At 40.9% G+C, this 16,452-nt stretch overlaps 1 protein-coding gene across 2 annotated transcripts; it reads left to right on the top strand.

Annotated features, from left to right (window-relative positions):
- The first annotated feature begins 43 nt into the window (after positions 1-43).
- mapk9 (mitogen-activated protein kinase 9) lies at positions 44-16,448 on the top strand. 2 transcript variants are annotated; one of them, XM_054596929.1, is made up of 12 exons: positions 44-241; positions 6,830-6,976; positions 8,327-8,456; positions 9,385-9,443; positions 9,752-9,890; positions 10,321-10,486; positions 11,871-11,942; positions 12,875-13,057; positions 13,528-13,649; positions 13,741-13,804; positions 14,192-14,263; positions 14,469-16,448. In XM_054596929.1, the coding sequence occupies exons 2-12, from the start codon at positions 6,861-6,863 to the stop codon at positions 14,603-14,605; spliced, it is 1,260 nt and encodes a 419-aa protein (XP_054452904.1). In that variant the 5' UTR covers positions 44-241; positions 6,830-6,860; the 3' UTR covers positions 14,606-16,448. The 2 variants fall into 2 exon arrangements, with proteins under 2 accessions (XP_054452904.1, XP_054452903.1); XM_054596928.1 differs by having other exon boundaries at positions 13,525-13,649.
- Positions 16,449-16,452: the final 4 nt, after the last annotated feature.

Below are 16,452 nucleotides of genomic sequence, written 5' to 3'. Positions count from 1 at the left end.
GCTGTGCGCGATGACGTCACCCGCATGCTCGCTCCGTGCTTGTTGTGGCGTTCCCTTCCTCCGCATTCGTCCCTCCGTGCTGCGCGCCGGAGTTAACCAGGAACCGGGGGGAAGGTCTCTCCGTCGTGACAGCCCGCTCTCCTTAACTTTTACGGGTCCAGGTTGTGCGTGAGACGCGGAGGGAGTCTTGTGTCTGTGTTTTAGATGCATGGGAGTGCCCTGGGAGCGGCGAAGGGAGAAGGTAGGTCTCGCCGCTGCAGCCGCCGCCTCCTCCGCCTCCTCCGCCGTCCGATAGTCCGTCAGAGCTCTCAGCTCAGCCCCGGTACCGCAGTACCCGGTACCGCAGTACCGGCCAGTGTAGGCCTCGGTAACTTTGCAGCCGACCAAACGTGACGTGAATGTAACCTGCGGTGTATGTGGCTGTGTGACTTTATGCAGGGGGAGCGTATTAATCCGACCGTGTTAAACCTCCGAGTGCCAGCGGTGCTGCGGCCACGGTGTGTCATACACGGGTGACTTCATACCTATTCGTGTGCGCGTGTGTGTGTGTGCGCGCGTGCATGTGTGTGTGTGGACATTTAGGGGATTTTCAGTTTTGGGCTGCATTATCCCATAAGGGTGTCAATGTACTCATTTTACCCATATAACACTAAGCTCAACGTTACATTGAGACAAATTAATGTCATTTATGTAGGCCTGGTATACTCATTTTATTTTCAAACACCACAGTTGCCACAAAAACAGGTGTAGATGTGATGAAAGCTTTATTTGTCAAAGGCAAGTTTCAGCTTGTTAAATCAGGAACCATGTGCCCATGGAATCAATGTGTCATGTCTAAAAGCTGAAGCACGCACAAGCATTAGGTTTAAATGGGTTGTTTGAGCCCACTAGTACAGTGAGGTAGTAGTACACACACACACACACATTACATTACATTACATTACAGTCATTTAGCAGACGCTTTTATCCAAAGCGACTTACAATCGGTAGTATATTACATATCATTACATATCATTCACCCATTCACACACTGATGACAGGCTACCATGCAAGGTGCCACCATCAGACTCTAACTAACATTCATGCAACACACACACACACAGTACAATACACACATGAAAGGATAGCAAGATTGTTTCAAGTAAGGTGTCAAGAGCAACACGTGTTGGCCTGCTGGTGTCTTTTCTCCCCATTAATAAACACATCTTTAGCATCCTTCGTCCTCTTTAAAGAGATTGGTCCGACCCTCTCGGCCGACGTCTCTAGTGCACCAGCAGGCTGGATGCGGTCACTACTGTGTGTTTTGTAACTCTGCCACATCAGGATGAGATGCTGAGTCTTCCAGCCATGATTTGATATCATAGCCAACTCACTGACTCCCATCCAGCTCCCAACTGAGAGCCAAGGCCACGTCAGACCCCAGGCTGCACTGGAGTGAACTGGACAGTAGTCATGATGAGCTTTGGTAGAGGATGGTGAAGGTCATTTCTCTTGTTACCTCCTTAATAAGAGAGCTGTTGAAATAAACAAAACCACATGCCCTTTTTAGCTGTAGATTTTAAGGGAGAAGGAAAAGAGAACATAATGCTTGCACGCAATTTTTTTTCCTTCATATTTACATACATTGTCTTGCCATGATTAGAGCTGGGGTATATATGGAGAAAATCAAATATCACAGTATTTTCACCAAATACTTGAATATCAGTAATGTGGAAATAATGACTAAGTGGGTAGAAGCAAATAATATAGCATCTAGAACAATCTGGCAAGTTCAGAAAATTACATCATTTTACTGCAATGCAGCCTTTAAAAAACAGAAAAAGACAACACTTATGCCATGTCACGATATCAAAAATCATATCACAATATTGGCATAATATTAATATATTGCCCAGCCCTAGCCATAATGAGGTATTTTGTCATTTTAACTTAAACTTTACAATAAGATTGTAATTATTTATGGTTATAACATTGATAAAAGGGCTCCATGGTAAAGGGAAATATGTGAATTGTAATTGTTTTGGTTGATTTTGGGGCAGCGGTAGCTCAGTTGGTATCTTGGAAGAACAGGTCAGTCTTTAGTTGTAGGGTTGGTAGTTCGTTCCCAGGCTCCCATTGTTCATGTGTTCAGGTGTCCCTTAGAAAGACAGATATGTGTATATCAGGAAATGTTATTTTGGGCATCCTCCAAATGAATTTAAATTGGGCTTATGACTTTACTTGAATTTTATGAAATATCATAAAAACACAGGAAAAAATGATAAATGTAACTTTTTATTGAAAAGAAATCTAGCGAAAGATAAATCACATTTGGTCAATACTGTTCCCAAAGAGAAAATAACCAGCTAAATTATTCCTACATAGAAAACATGGCGCTGACTGTCTGTGCAGTGAAAGTGCTCTTGCATGCAGCCTTAATGTTTGGGAAGCAGAGACTGGTTATTTTCAGCGTTTTCTGATGAAACATGTATGATCAGGCAGCTTGTACCTTAGAAACTGCCTTTTAAGTATAAGTGCTGAAGTAAATGGGAGAATAATTAATTGCAATATTTGTTTAGACCAATATTGCGACTGTAATGCAGTATGCAATTTTTTTAGTTCCTTATCTTCTGTTTTGTCCACTATAGTCATTCTTTAGTATAACTAGGTGCTGTGATTGGGTACAGTCAACATATAAGCTGCTCTTTCATGTAGGCCAGCGCTACATGTTATGATGAATTGAGATCAATTGATCCATGAATTGATATGAATAACATATCGTTAATTTGCAAATTAATTATCAATACCTTCGATCACAATAGAATATGATAACTTGTAACTTCAAGACTTGTATACATGTAATATAATCATCATGACTTTTCATCATCATGAGATTTTGTTTTGAGGTCGATGCTCTCTTTAGGGTGAACTTCCTTTTAAAAAATGTACTTCAACATACACTCATTCATAACCGTTAGCATTTTGTTTTTTTTGTTGCAAATTACTCATCGATCCCTGATGACCAGCCTCAAGTTTCTGGCCAAGATATACATTTTACAATTACATTTGACATCATGACAATGTTATTATTATTATTAACCTTCCTATGGTACTGTAGCAAAACGAGTTCCATCACATTTTCCTTATTTAGCATTATGAAAGTAAGCTAGCTACGGCGTTTGAGAACTTAAGTTGCCAGATCTCACGAGGGTATGATTCTGAGACCGGGAAAGGTCTCAAACACATCTGTGGATTTCTCTGTCTGAAAAATGACATTTTAGTTTCGGAATGTTTGGAAGATGTGTTGCTTGAGAAAAAGGATCCAATATTTACTTTGATGACTAATCTGTCCTAATCTGTTCCAACTTTAACCTCTCCCATCGGAGTTAATAGACTATAGACTGTATATGAGAGGTAGACGTAGTCGTCATAGTGACCCATCGGTTAGTGGACTGCGGTTTTGAGGCCTCGAATTGGTGGTTTGTCCGTCAGCATCCTGGTGAACAGAAGTGACCATATTTGGACTGTCGATGACTCCCATGTAGTGACAAAGAGACGCCGAATACTGCTCTGGTAGCGATAATGACCTGTCAATCACAAGGTAGCCCACCATAAAGTATACCCCACTTTATGTTCTATGATAATTAACTAAATGACGATAATTAACTAAATGAACATCATGCTGTATTGAAGAACACATAGCTCTAGCGCCTGAGACCATAAACTTAAATATTTACATGTTTATGTTTACTGAGGTACTAAATCAAGTGAGAAGAAGGGTATTTATCGGTTCTGGTTCTGCTCTCATTCTCCTACGTCACATGGAGCATGGGGCTGGGTGTATGCACGGGAAGCCCACAGAACCAGGTGTTTACAACCCTCTGGCTTGTTAAACTGTGAAGCATTAAAAATGACTGAAATTGAATGTTGCAATAGGCCTACAAGCTGTATCAGGACACTCATTATTACTGATTGCACTGCTATGATTAATGCTATGATCACATCTTCGCTAAATATGTCTGTGATGTAATAAGTAGTTAATCTTGTTTATTCTTTCTTAGGTCAAATCCTATTAATCCTTGATGTGTTCCACTTGTAGCATCTGCAATGGCCTAGATTTCTCTCGGGGACATTGCCTCTCATTCACACTAATCGAAACCCTTTGAATTTGAAGTTCCTCATTGCTAATGCTGGCCAGAACAACAGCAGGTGTCTGCTGGTGTCTGTCTGGCTTTTTCAGCGAACATGCAATTTTCCCCTCACTTTCAGTTGTTCCCTGTCAGAGTCCATATATCTGTGCTGATTCAACTGTACATTTAGCCTGTAGTCCTGACTAGCTAGGCAGGAAGTGAAGGATTGTACATACGCTGTGCTTGCAGCAGCTGAAATCGGTTATGGTTATGATTAATAGCCCCATTCAAAGTCTTCTTTCCCTTGATGTGTGAATCAGTGCACCAGACTGAGGGGAAAAAAAAGAAGATATTTTTTTATAAAAGTGCCACTTTTAATCAATACAGCCTCCAAGCTAAAACAGCAGAGCCAGTATTTTTCTCAGAGGGAAAGGTGTTGCAGGATATTTGTTGCACATGGTGTTCATGTGCTGTGTGTCCTAGAATCAATGATGCCTGCATGTCAAGGGAAACGTTATGGTTATATACATTTTTACAGCCAAAGCATTAGCAGAATGTTTCTGCTGCTCCTGCATTTTTAAACAATTATGTAATCAAGTGGGAAAAGCTCTGCTTTGATAATCAAAATTTTCAGTTACAATATATGTTCATACCACTCAGTCCCTTAGTGGGGATATTTTTAAGAAGGCCACAGGGAATAGGGAGAACCCCAGAAAAGGGCAGAGGAGTGAGGGAATGTCAGGAGCATAAAAGAAGGACAAAGCCAAGGAAAATGGAGAGACTGAGAGAAGCACGAAGAAAGTAAAGGTCTTTGCAGCTCTCCCCTTGGGTGTAGTGAGAGAGCCAGCTGGATGTGCGTGTGTGAGAAGGAGGAGAGAAAGCTGGGGAGGCAGAGGAAGAAAGTAGATGGAGATGAGAAGGATTCATTTTTCATCTCAGTAATGGTGCGGTTGCAAACCCACACAGACTACATCTGAAGCCGTGTTTCTTTCAGTATTTACACACGTTTTTAACTAGATCAATATTTTAAAAAAAATGAGTGACGATGACAGACTTAACTATGCAATGATAAACATGGGGATGAAAAAAATGTTCAGCAAATAATAGCAATAAAAAAGTAATGTACAATATATATAAATATACAGCTAGCTAGCTAATAAATCAGTGTTGGCAACAACTTCTAAAACAAGTTTCTTGGCAAAATATGGCAAAAATCCTTATAAAGGTCTCAAGTCTTTAATTACCTGCCATAGTTATTAATAATTATACAATTGCTAAGACTACAAGCAATTTTTAGAGTAATATACACTTTCAGTTGATTTATTTTGTGTTTGTTTTATCCTTATATAATAAAATGGTTGCCGTTGGACTGCTGTTTTTAAGCCTCGAGTTCGGCAATTTCGCTGTTGCCATCTTGACATTTTGCAACAAATGAACAGAAGTGACCATATTTAAAATGCGGGGTAGTGACCTTCATTTTCTCTTAGACTTCCAAACAATACTTCTTTTTGCAACCGGAGGAGTCGCCTCCTGCTGGCCAGTAGAGAGAATGCAAGTATCGAGACACTTCCGCATTTCTGAGTGTGACAGAAAAAAAGGCACAAAATGTAACCATACCCTCTCTCCGCTACTATCTCCAAACTAAAGGCAGTGACAGTGGGGTCAGCTGACCGTAGGTCCACATCCACTTACTAATGCAGATTACTGCTCACTCACTGCAGTCCTTTATAACGCTGTCACAGTGTCAAAACTCAGACTGAGGAGCTTTACAATTCCAACCAGCTGGAGGTGTTTTTTGACTCCATTCGATCACAACCTGTCCCCTGCTGTGTTTTTCTTTTTCACATTTTGTCTCTCAGACCACGGATATCAGCGAGTGTCAAACAGACAAGGCTAAAATATCATTTAACTTGTGGCTGTTTTCTGAAGGAGTGACAAACAGCCGTGACTGCTCGCTGTTGCATAGCTACACAATAATGTGTCCTCGCCCACACACACACACACACACACATACACAAACCCTGGCCAAGAATAATACTCCTCCACTTCCTGCCTGAGGAATCCATGCCAACACTGACACTATTTTATGAACACACAACACGAGTATAACTCTGTACACACATGTTGTGAAGCTGGATGCAAATCAAAGAGTAATAAACATGCCTACGCCTAATGCTGATTGCATCAGTGTGTGAGTTATGCATGTGGTCAGCATGAGTTTAGATATAGCAGCGAGAGCCTCGGGAACACCAAGCTGTCAGCCGCTTCTGTTCACCACTACACACACACACACACACACACACACACACAGACCAAATAATGTACAGCCTCAACTTCAGCTTCAATCCACCGTTACCATTGTCAGATGAACAAATTGAGCAGAAAGCACTGATGGATTGGTTGGCTTTAAATGGAGGGAGTGATGCCAGGGACTGACAGATGGAACCATATTAGGCCCCCGCCATTCACTGTGGATCCTTTGAGCGATTCAGTGGAATGAAAAAAAAAAAAAAAAAGGTTTCAGGTTTCTTTGTAAGTGCAATAACAGCATCACCCTGATGTAGGCTTATTAACAGGCTCTATATTGTTTAGCATTCTGCACAGCTGTTTGGAGATAGATGTTTCTTTATGTACAACTGAGCTCTCTGGCTTTAAAGTCAGTCACTGTTTGGGTGTTAATCGTTTTGGTTTTTTTCTCCCTCCGTTGGCCCCCCCTGCAGACAGCACTGGTGGTCCTGACTGTTCAGCAGGATGAGTGAGGCGGAGGGCCAGTTCTACAGCGTTCAGGTGGGAGACTCCACCTTCACTGTACTCAAGCGCTACGAGCAACTCCGCGCCATCGGCTCCGGAGCCCAGGGTATCGTCTGGTGAGAGACTGTGCTTTTAAAAGCATTTCGGTGATTGGGTGGTTAAAATAGTTCTACAAAGTGAGATTAACATGGAAGTTGTTACATGAGTAAAGTCAATTTTTTGTTCCGCAAAAGGATCCTTAATTAACTAGAGACATTTCTGAGACATGTGACGGTAAGAAAAGCCCAGGTGTAAATAATCAAATTAATGATAGCATTTGAATTCCATTTATCTGCTTCAGTTTCAGGGTTGTGGTTCTGTGTATACCTGCTCACTGTCACACTGTCATGTCTTACTGTTACATGTTATGTTATAAGTAACATCTGTACTATGACAAAGGAAACATGTCTGCTGTGAAAAAGGCCTGTTATGTCTGTCTGCCGTTAATCCCTTAGCATCGAGGTTCCTTTAGTTTCCCCGTGAATAGCTTTAACATCAGAGAGATGGTCTTATTCCCTCACTATATAACAATGTGACATATGCTCTGTTTGTTCCGTATTAACTAATTATCACACTTCATTAAAGCTATGTGATGTTTAGCTGAACAAACTTTTCACACCAAAGGTTTTTTGGCTGCATCGTTGAATTAAATGGAAATATTCTAGTTATGCGTCATTTTATTCCAAAAATCAAATCAAAAACCAAAAATGTTGGTACACAAGTTTCATTATCAGTGGAAATGAGAGGTTAAATCTGATTGATTTTACTTTGACCTGTTGATATGGGCGACCTGTTGAACTTTGGTATTGTGCCACTGTTGGGTCTAAATGTTTGTTCCATGACAATAAATCAAGAAAACTAATATCCACATTGCCATGAAATGTGCTGCAGACATTATGACCCTGATAACGTTTTTGGATACAGGTCACTGACCTGTTCTCAGCTACCACTATAAAGGAATATTTCTAGCTGTTCATAAGAAATATCACAGTCTGATTGGTGGCATGAGCACCTTCATCATGAGCCTTTCCATTCTGACACTCAATGAATTTTACCCAAGCTCTACCCTAAAGCCACAACTGTTGCTGTGGATACAAGGCTTCTTTTAAGCTAAGAGCTACACTGCAGTGAGATTAGCTTCTTCTACTGGTGAAGCTTCAAAAAAACATTAGGAACATTTCAAATATCAGTTCACCATGTTTGTATTTAGGGTTGTAATGAACATTGCAACTCCAGCGGCTGCTAGGAACCTATGCTGATTCCTCTTCTTTGAGGATATGATTACCTGAACCTTTTACTTTGTGTTTCCCCTTTTAAGTGTTTGATAGCAAGTCAGACAACGGCTTTGCCTCTGCAGAATGCATTTATTGTCTTCCTCGATAACCTTTGTCCCTCTGTGTTCCCTCCTCTATGTAATGTGTGACCAGCTCTGCTCTAGATACAGTACTTGGTATACCAGTGGCAGTGAAAAAGCTGTGTCGACCCTTCCAGAACCAGACACATGCTAAGCGTGCCTACAGGGAGCTGGTGCTGCTAAAATGTGTCAATCACAAAAATGTAAGGCTTAAGTTTTAAAGGTTCACGTGTTTTAAAGTTTGTCTTCATAGAAAACAATAATCAAGTGCACAGATATTCTTTGGAACAGCTTGGTCTAATCATACGTATGTGTCTTAAGTTTGTGTGAAGCTTTATGTGAGACTTCAGCAGTCTCAATTACACATTCAAGTGGGTATCAACCAAAGTAACAATGTTTTGAGTTGTAATTTCCTCTTTGTGTTTCCTCTGGAGAGTTTAGATTTGCGAGAGTGACCTCTGTACTAAAAACACAGTAACTTTGGAAGATACCTGCTGGATATGATTCATTCAGACTGCTGAACTCCCACGGTAGCCTCAGCTCAAGTGTGAAAATGAATTCTTGCACAGAACAAGGACTTGTAGCCTTTTGTAAGCCCATTCATATGAACCCCTGACAATTGTTTAGAAAGACTTGAGCTGTTTTTTCTGAATATTCCTACCCTCTGGAATATATGCTATATGTCTGATACAGATATATAAAGTACTGTATTATAACTTAATAAAGCAGTAAAAACCTTTCTTATTTCATAAATTATGCAGCGCAGGGAAAAAAGCTGCTTGCATTCAAATTAGAATGTAGCTTGTATCCTCACATCTTCTCATGTCATTGTTTCATGAGACACTTCTGAGTTAAGAATGATATTCCTCCCTCTTTCATTTAGCTGCTGTGATACAGTCCTACTGACTTTAATCAAGTTTAATTCCGTCTGTTCTAATAAATATTGAACTAATCTACAAACTTGAGAAAGAGAGAGGGTCCGCTCACTGCAATGTTGATGTCATTTCTTGCTCAGACGAACCCGCTTGGGCGCTCTGTCCTCACTTGGCTATCTCTCCACAGTGGAGTGGATGTAGATGGGAGAGTAACAGAGTACCAGAGTAGACTAACGGCCCGTCTCTCTGTCTGCAGATCATCCGTCTGATCAACGTGTTCACGCCTCAGAAGTCCCTGGAGGAATTCCAGGACCTGTGAGTGGCAGTAGAGGGTTTTTTGGCTCGAACAATCTACTCTGTGCTTTCTATCCGATTCAGAGATTTCAGCTGAAGCTAGCATTTAACTTGCATTCCTCTATTTACCTGTCCCCCTCTTGTATTGCACAGTGTTGCTTTTATATGCTCTCTCTGCTTTAATTACTTCTTTGCATTTGACACTGTTCCTTTTATAAACTCCTTTACTACCTCTTTACTTAAAGCTCTTATCACTTGTACCTCTCATCAACCATTCTGTCATTTTGTATCCCTACTTCACTTCTATTCATTCCGTCTATGGCCTTTAGGTATCTCGTGATGGAGTTGATGGATGCCAGCCTATGCCAGGTGATCCACATGGACCTGGACCATGAGAGGATGTCCTATCTGCTCTACCAGATCCTCTGTGGCATCAGGCACCTGCACTCTGCTGGCATCATCCACAGGGTAACAGGATGATGTGGGCTCTATGTTTATAAGACAGTAATGTTTCTACACAGCAGAAATATATATATATAAGAGTATATTAATATCAGGCTTAAAAGCAGTGTTTTACTCTTTAGAAATTGCTTTGTTGCACATGTACCCACACCCAACAATGATGTCATAGTGTACTGGCACACCCTGGAGAACACCTCCACATCACTGCGAAGGATCTTGTCTTTTCGTTCTAAAATTTCATTACTAACTTTGGAAGAATGTGGATGACTTAACCCCTTTTGTTCCGGTTGTTTAACTGCAACACTTTTCTCTAGAATAGCATAATAGTGATCCATTTTTTCTATCTTCCGCTACCACCTGTATAGAAATGAATACCTCAAGGGCTATGTTATTGTGTGTGTATGTTTCTATATTTAGAGTTTTTCTCTCCCCTCAGGACCTGAAGCCCAGTAACATTGTGGTGAAGTCGGATTGCACTCTAAAGATCTTGGATTTTGGCCTGGCTCGGACGGCCTGCACTAACTTCATGATGACCCCCTACGTGGTGACCCGATACTACCGCGCCCCAGAGGTCATACTGGGCATGAAGTATAAGGAGAATGGTAAGGACAGCCATGAACCGGTCTTAAAAAACGGTAGTTTTAAAGACCTCTAGAATGAATTAAGCTCCACTCCTAAGACCTCATTATCATGTAACACTGCTCTGTCCCTTAACTTATCATGCAGACTGTTAAGAACATCAGTATCAGGCGGGCACTAGCTGGCTATTAGAGGTCCAAGCACCACCGGGGCTGGAGATCGCTTGGAACGGATTATTGATTTTACATATATTTTTGATATTGCGTTGTCTAGGTCAATTTTACATAAACTCTAGTAAATAAAAATTTGTTTTGCTGCACAGTCTCGGGACATTTAAAAAGGCTTCAAAAATGTGCATCTCATAATCGGCTGATCTGAAATTAAGATAACATAATCAATAGTCATTAATTTAGTATTATAGATCTGCGTTATTTTATATTTCAGCCTCATTCCTCATCTTTCTCCTCTCTGACGTCCATTCATTTTTCTACTGTTGACTTGGTAGAAAAGGCATGAAGGAGGCAAGTCTACAATAAGCCCATTCTAGTCATTGGACAAAAAAAAAAAAGCCCCCCCTAAAGAAGTACCTTAAAGTGTCAGATTGTGCTACTTAGTATATTTTTGTAAAGTGTAATTTGTCTACAAAACAAAGTATTGTTTGTGTTTATGTCTTTTCTAAACTAGCCTAATTACAAGATGATAAATAAGTCATGAAACATCACATAGCGGTAAGATTAGAAACAGGAAGTAGTCAGAAGCCTTGTCAGGCTTTTATTCAGTCTGGCCTAACAGGAAGTCTTTTTTCCCAGTCAAGAGTGTAGCTATCCTGTTACAGCCGTCACAATGAATAGTGGAACCTGTCCACAGTTTAAATTTATGATGAGACTTGACCTTAAGTGGTTTGTATGATCTGGAGACTTTAACTCAGCACACAGACCTTTCAGCTTTAGTGAAACAGAACGAAGAGAGGAGTTAATGGCCGTTTGCCACACAATCACACTCTAAAGCAAAGTGCCAGCTCGCACAGCGAAAGAGAAAGAGAGACAAACTACATACATCCTACTCTGCACACAGGCGAAGTGATGAAGGGAGCAACAGCTGTGTAAACTGATAAGCAGAGCTGCAGAGGCGAGGAGAAAGGCCTGGAAGGCTGCGTCTGGTTTCCCAGCCAGAGAGAGAGAAGAAAGCCAGCCTTAAGATAAATATGATGAAAGCATCAGGCCATGGCACAGCTAGAGGATGGACCAAAACTATCAGAGCTAGTGTTCTGCGTTTCAACGTTTGTCATTGAAATTTAAACCATGGAGCATGTTGTGTCCGTGTGGCAACATCTGACATTTTACTGTGTTTTACAGTATTTGAAAACGTTTCTGTTTATTTATGTTTGCCTGTGTTCTCTGTTCCCAGTGGACATCTGGTCAGTGGGGTGCATCATGGGAGAAATGGTAAAGGGCGGCGTCATCTTCCAGGGCACGGACCGTATCCTTCAACGCTCTCATCAGATTTCCCCCCCGATATCAAACCTCCATTAAACATTTAGTATTTCACTCATTTTGACAATGTTCTTGTCTTATAGTTCTTCTAGCACACTTTCCCTCTTATGAGCTCTAAACATAATCTGTTGAATAGGACCACTCTAGATTTCCAGCACAACCCGATTTAATCAGAGAGCTTTGTGTGTTTCCAGCCTCTTTAGTGATTATTAATCTGTGGAGTTGTTTTTCAGATAGCTATAATCCCCTTAATTGATACAGGGAATCATGTTGAATCAATTCAAACCATTTGCATTTATATTGGTCATTTATCTGTTTCTAATGGGTTTGGTCTCCTCTTCACTCACCAGCTCTTTTCAGTGGCATCGTCCATTTACAATTTACTGCGAGGCTGAGAACTGATACAGGGCACAGTGCAATTCAAGGATAGATTGCTTTTCTGCAGTGGAAGTAATAGTCTTTTACTTCAGTTGTAGGTCAGCCGTACTGCTAAATGCGCATTCTTATTGGGTAGATTGTCATGCCATTTAGTACACGCATTCATGTTTCCCCCTGGATGAAATGTAATCACTTTGGTAATTCAAGCACCAACGTCAGGTTTCAGTTTGTCCAACACTTTGGTATTTGACCAAATAACTGCAAAACTAACGGAGTTCCCGTCAACCTCAGCTCTTGTTTGTGTTTTCTGCTAACTGGCAAATTAGAATTAGATTGCCAATGTTAGCTTTTAGCTCAAAGCACCACTGTTCCTAAGTACAGTTTCATATATCTGCTTGCATGACTGTCGTCTTGTTTGGACATTTATATTTCATGTATTTATCTTTTAATTCAATGCCTTATCAAATCTTCCCCTCATTTGCTGACGCATGTACATGCCCATAATGCTGCTGAGTTCTCCATAACAAGCGTGTTGTCCAGACATCGACCAGTGGAATAAGGTGATTGAGGTTCTGGGAACGCCCAGTCTGGAGTTTATGAACCGACTGATGGAGACCGTGAGGAACTATGTGATGAACAAGCCGCAGTATCCTGGCGTCAGCTTTGACGAACTGTTCCCCGACTGGGCCTTTCCTTCTGACTCCGAACACGACAAACTGAAGAGTAAGAAATGTGGAAATTATAATACACTTGTTTAACTTCAAAATGCATATAGTTGTAGTTCCCCTAGCATGTATGTTTAAGAGGACTGTGAAATGTTATGGTTAAATCTCTTACCGGGGACACTGCTATAACACACAGATTTTGATCAAAGAAAGACTTGTCTGCAGTATATGGATGCAATGAGACTTTTCCCAACAGAATTATAGGGACACAGGCTGAAAACTTGATCCCTTATATTACTAGTTCAGAGAATGACCATGTAGGTCAAATGTTTATTTTCCCCTCATCTGTGGCGTTTGGAGTTAGGCATCACATCATTGAAACAAAAGAACAAATCTTGACATTCCCAGAGATGTTACCCAACATCGCAAGGGGAAGTGATGAGTTCTCATAAAGACGGCTTAAATGAAGTGATGTCATGGGCTTGTTTCCATAGTGACACTACCCTTCCTCTGTTGCCATTACAGCAGGTCAAGCACGGGACCTGCTGTCCAAAATGCTGGTCATTGATCCTGAATGCCGCATCTCCGTAGAAGAAGCCCTCAATCACCCGTACATCCACGTGTGGTACGACCCCGGAGAGGCCGACGCGGTGAGGAGACTGCTGCAGTGCTGGTTCACTTTATCAGTGCAGAGGCTGTGTGGGACCGGGCTGATTTATGGATTCATTTTTTGTCTTGCAGCCTCCCCCCATGATTTCAGATAAACAACTGGAAGAGAGAGAACACTCCATCGAGCAATGGAAAGGTAGGATGCACTGCCCTCTAGGGAAAATCCATCAGCAGTGCAGCTGAACCTCCTCACAGGAAACCAAACCTAGGCTTATGAAGAATTACATTTTTTCCATATCTATATGCAGATATACTTTTCTTGTGCTGTGCAAAGCATTCAGAGTTAAAGCAAATAATCACCATTGCCTGTGTGACAAAACACTGCTAAATCATTCAGCAATCCAGCATCTAAAGAATGAAATAAATATATGAAGAGAAAGTGAAATAACACACAACAGGACAAACTAAGAACAATTGTTCTGATAGATGACCAAAGATAATTAATTGGCTACAAATTCCCGCAACTTTTAACGATGAATTCTGAGTACTCAATGACGGCACTCCATTTTCTGCTTTTCAACAGAACTAATTTATGAGGAGGTGATTGACTGGGAAGAGAGGAACAAGAATGGACTGATGAAAGAAGACTGCTCAGGTACCTGCCTGGGATATTAGACACAAGACTGCTATTAGGAGTGGTGTCAGAGCATAATAACTATTTCCTAATACTGGTTTCAAGAAATATGTCAATGTGGCCACGACTGTCTCATGAAAACTGTGAAGGGAAATGCTCTGTGTTTCTCTAAATATTACCTTAACTTTGTTTATCTCCTTTTTCCCTCCATCGTGTCACGTATCAGATGTGGTTTCAGGTTCAGCCTCCCAGTCCTCGTCAGCCAACGACATCTCGTCCATGTCCACGGAGCACACCTTAGCCTCGGACACGGACAGCAGCAGCATCGACACACTGACGGGACCGCTGGACGAGAGTCAGTGAACAGTCCATGGCCACATCTTTCTGCCTGCCTCAGTCCTCCCCTCCTATTTACAATATCAAATATCAATCAACCATCATCTTCCTTTCACTCCCCCCCTCATTTTCTGTTCTTTTTTTGTCCCTTTTCTTTTCTGTGTTTTTCTTCTTTCCTCTTCAACGTCAATGAATAGGTCTATTTTTCTATTTTCTTCCCGTTTATGATCTGGTGACCTTGTTTAACCTCTTCAACATTAAACTTTTCTTTTGGACTCCTTCCTAGAGGTCAAAGCTGTCTATTGGGTCAACGTTTATCTTTCTCTTCTTGGTGGATATTGTTTACCTTGATCAAGTATATTAATGTATGCATCCATATCGATTTTCAGATTACCAGGAGTAAGGGGGGAATTGTTGTTTGTTCCGTATGCCTGTGTTTTAATAGTTTTATTTTTTTAAGCGAATATTATTCTTAAGACCAGATGTTATCAAATTAGAGCAGACACACACTGAAAATAGACCACAGCTGTCAGCTGCTGTCATGCATGTTACGCCAATACGAAGAAAAGCTTACCATAAGTGGCACCAATCTAATGTCCATGTGATGATGATGATCAAACACTCATCCAAAGTTTGATCGATCCTTCAGCTAGCGCGCAGTATTACAGATCACCACAGGGGGGGCTTTCTGCACCGTTTTTTAATCAATTGCTTTGAGTGATGTGGGTTTTAAGATTTTCCTCCCGACAGCTGGGGGAAGCTGTGGTTGCAGTGTTACATTTTTATTTCCTGATATTATGTACTGTATGTAAAGATGTCATGATCTGACACTCATAGTGCTGTTGACCCTGTCATAACTAATAGATAAGGTGTGCTCGTTTTTGTTATGATATCCAACATTTCTGTAGAAATGTATATTTCAGCCCCATTGGACATACGGTACCAACTAACAATGTGTATGTAAAAAGAAAAATCAATATCATAATCCTGTAAATTTGGGAGAGGCAAAAAGATACATGTATTTATTTTTGTGTTCTTGCAAAAATGTTGCACACAGTCACATTGAGGCCCGTGAAAAATAAGCCTCTTATCGAAGCATTTCATTGCTCCTTTTCTAAACCATTCCATTAGTACTGGAGCAGTCACAAAATCCATCATGAATCAGACATCATTTAGATAAAAGCAGTGAAACACAAATAAAGGTGTTTAACTTGCATGAAGGCATTAAAGATGCCAATAAGATACCGTAGTTCTCGTTATAAAGAGAAGTCAGTTCGGGTCAGTTCTTTTACTTACAGTACCTTGGTGTTCTTGGTTCTGAAAGCCTGTTCGATGCAAATGTTGTATTTTATTTTTGTTGCCTTGTGAGCCTTTGTGTGTGTGTCTTATCAACATGTACTGTGCAGCGCTCGCCATCATTATCTCCTTTTGAATCGGCCCTAAAGACAGCAGTCGCTTGGTTGTAAGGACAAAGTCTATGGAGGAAGTTGTCCCCTCAACAAAAAGCAAACACGTTGTGGTTTAAAATGAAAACGAGACTGTGGAGTCCTGAATGAAAATCTGGACCTTGGAACTCAAGATGGAAACCTAAAGACGAGAGAGATGGACTGTGGAGCTGCTTTTTGGCAGAACTGATTGCACATTGTGACGGACATGCGGAAATATGACACTATGGAGTCACTTGGGTTTTAATTGTTGCACACTATACTTTTTTCCTTTTTTAAAAACATGACCTTATTCTTTCAGTCATGCCTTAAATGACCTGTGGAGTGGCAATTTAACTCTCACAAATCTTATCAGATAAGGACTGAGCATTACAGTGCTCAGACCTCTTTACCATGTTTACCGTGTTTAAAAAAAAAAAAAAAAAAAAA

The sequence above is a fragment of the Anoplopoma fimbria genome, chromosome 4 (assembly GCF_027596085.1).
Source record: "Anoplopoma fimbria isolate UVic2021 breed Golden Eagle Sablefish chromosome 4, Afim_UVic_2022, whole genome shotgun sequence".
Classification (NCBI taxonomy): domain Eukaryota; kingdom Metazoa; phylum Chordata; class Actinopteri; order Perciformes; family Anoplopomatidae; genus Anoplopoma; species Anoplopoma fimbria.
Note: the sequence above shows the minus strand (reverse complement) of the source record. Positions and strands in the feature narration are given on the sequence as shown.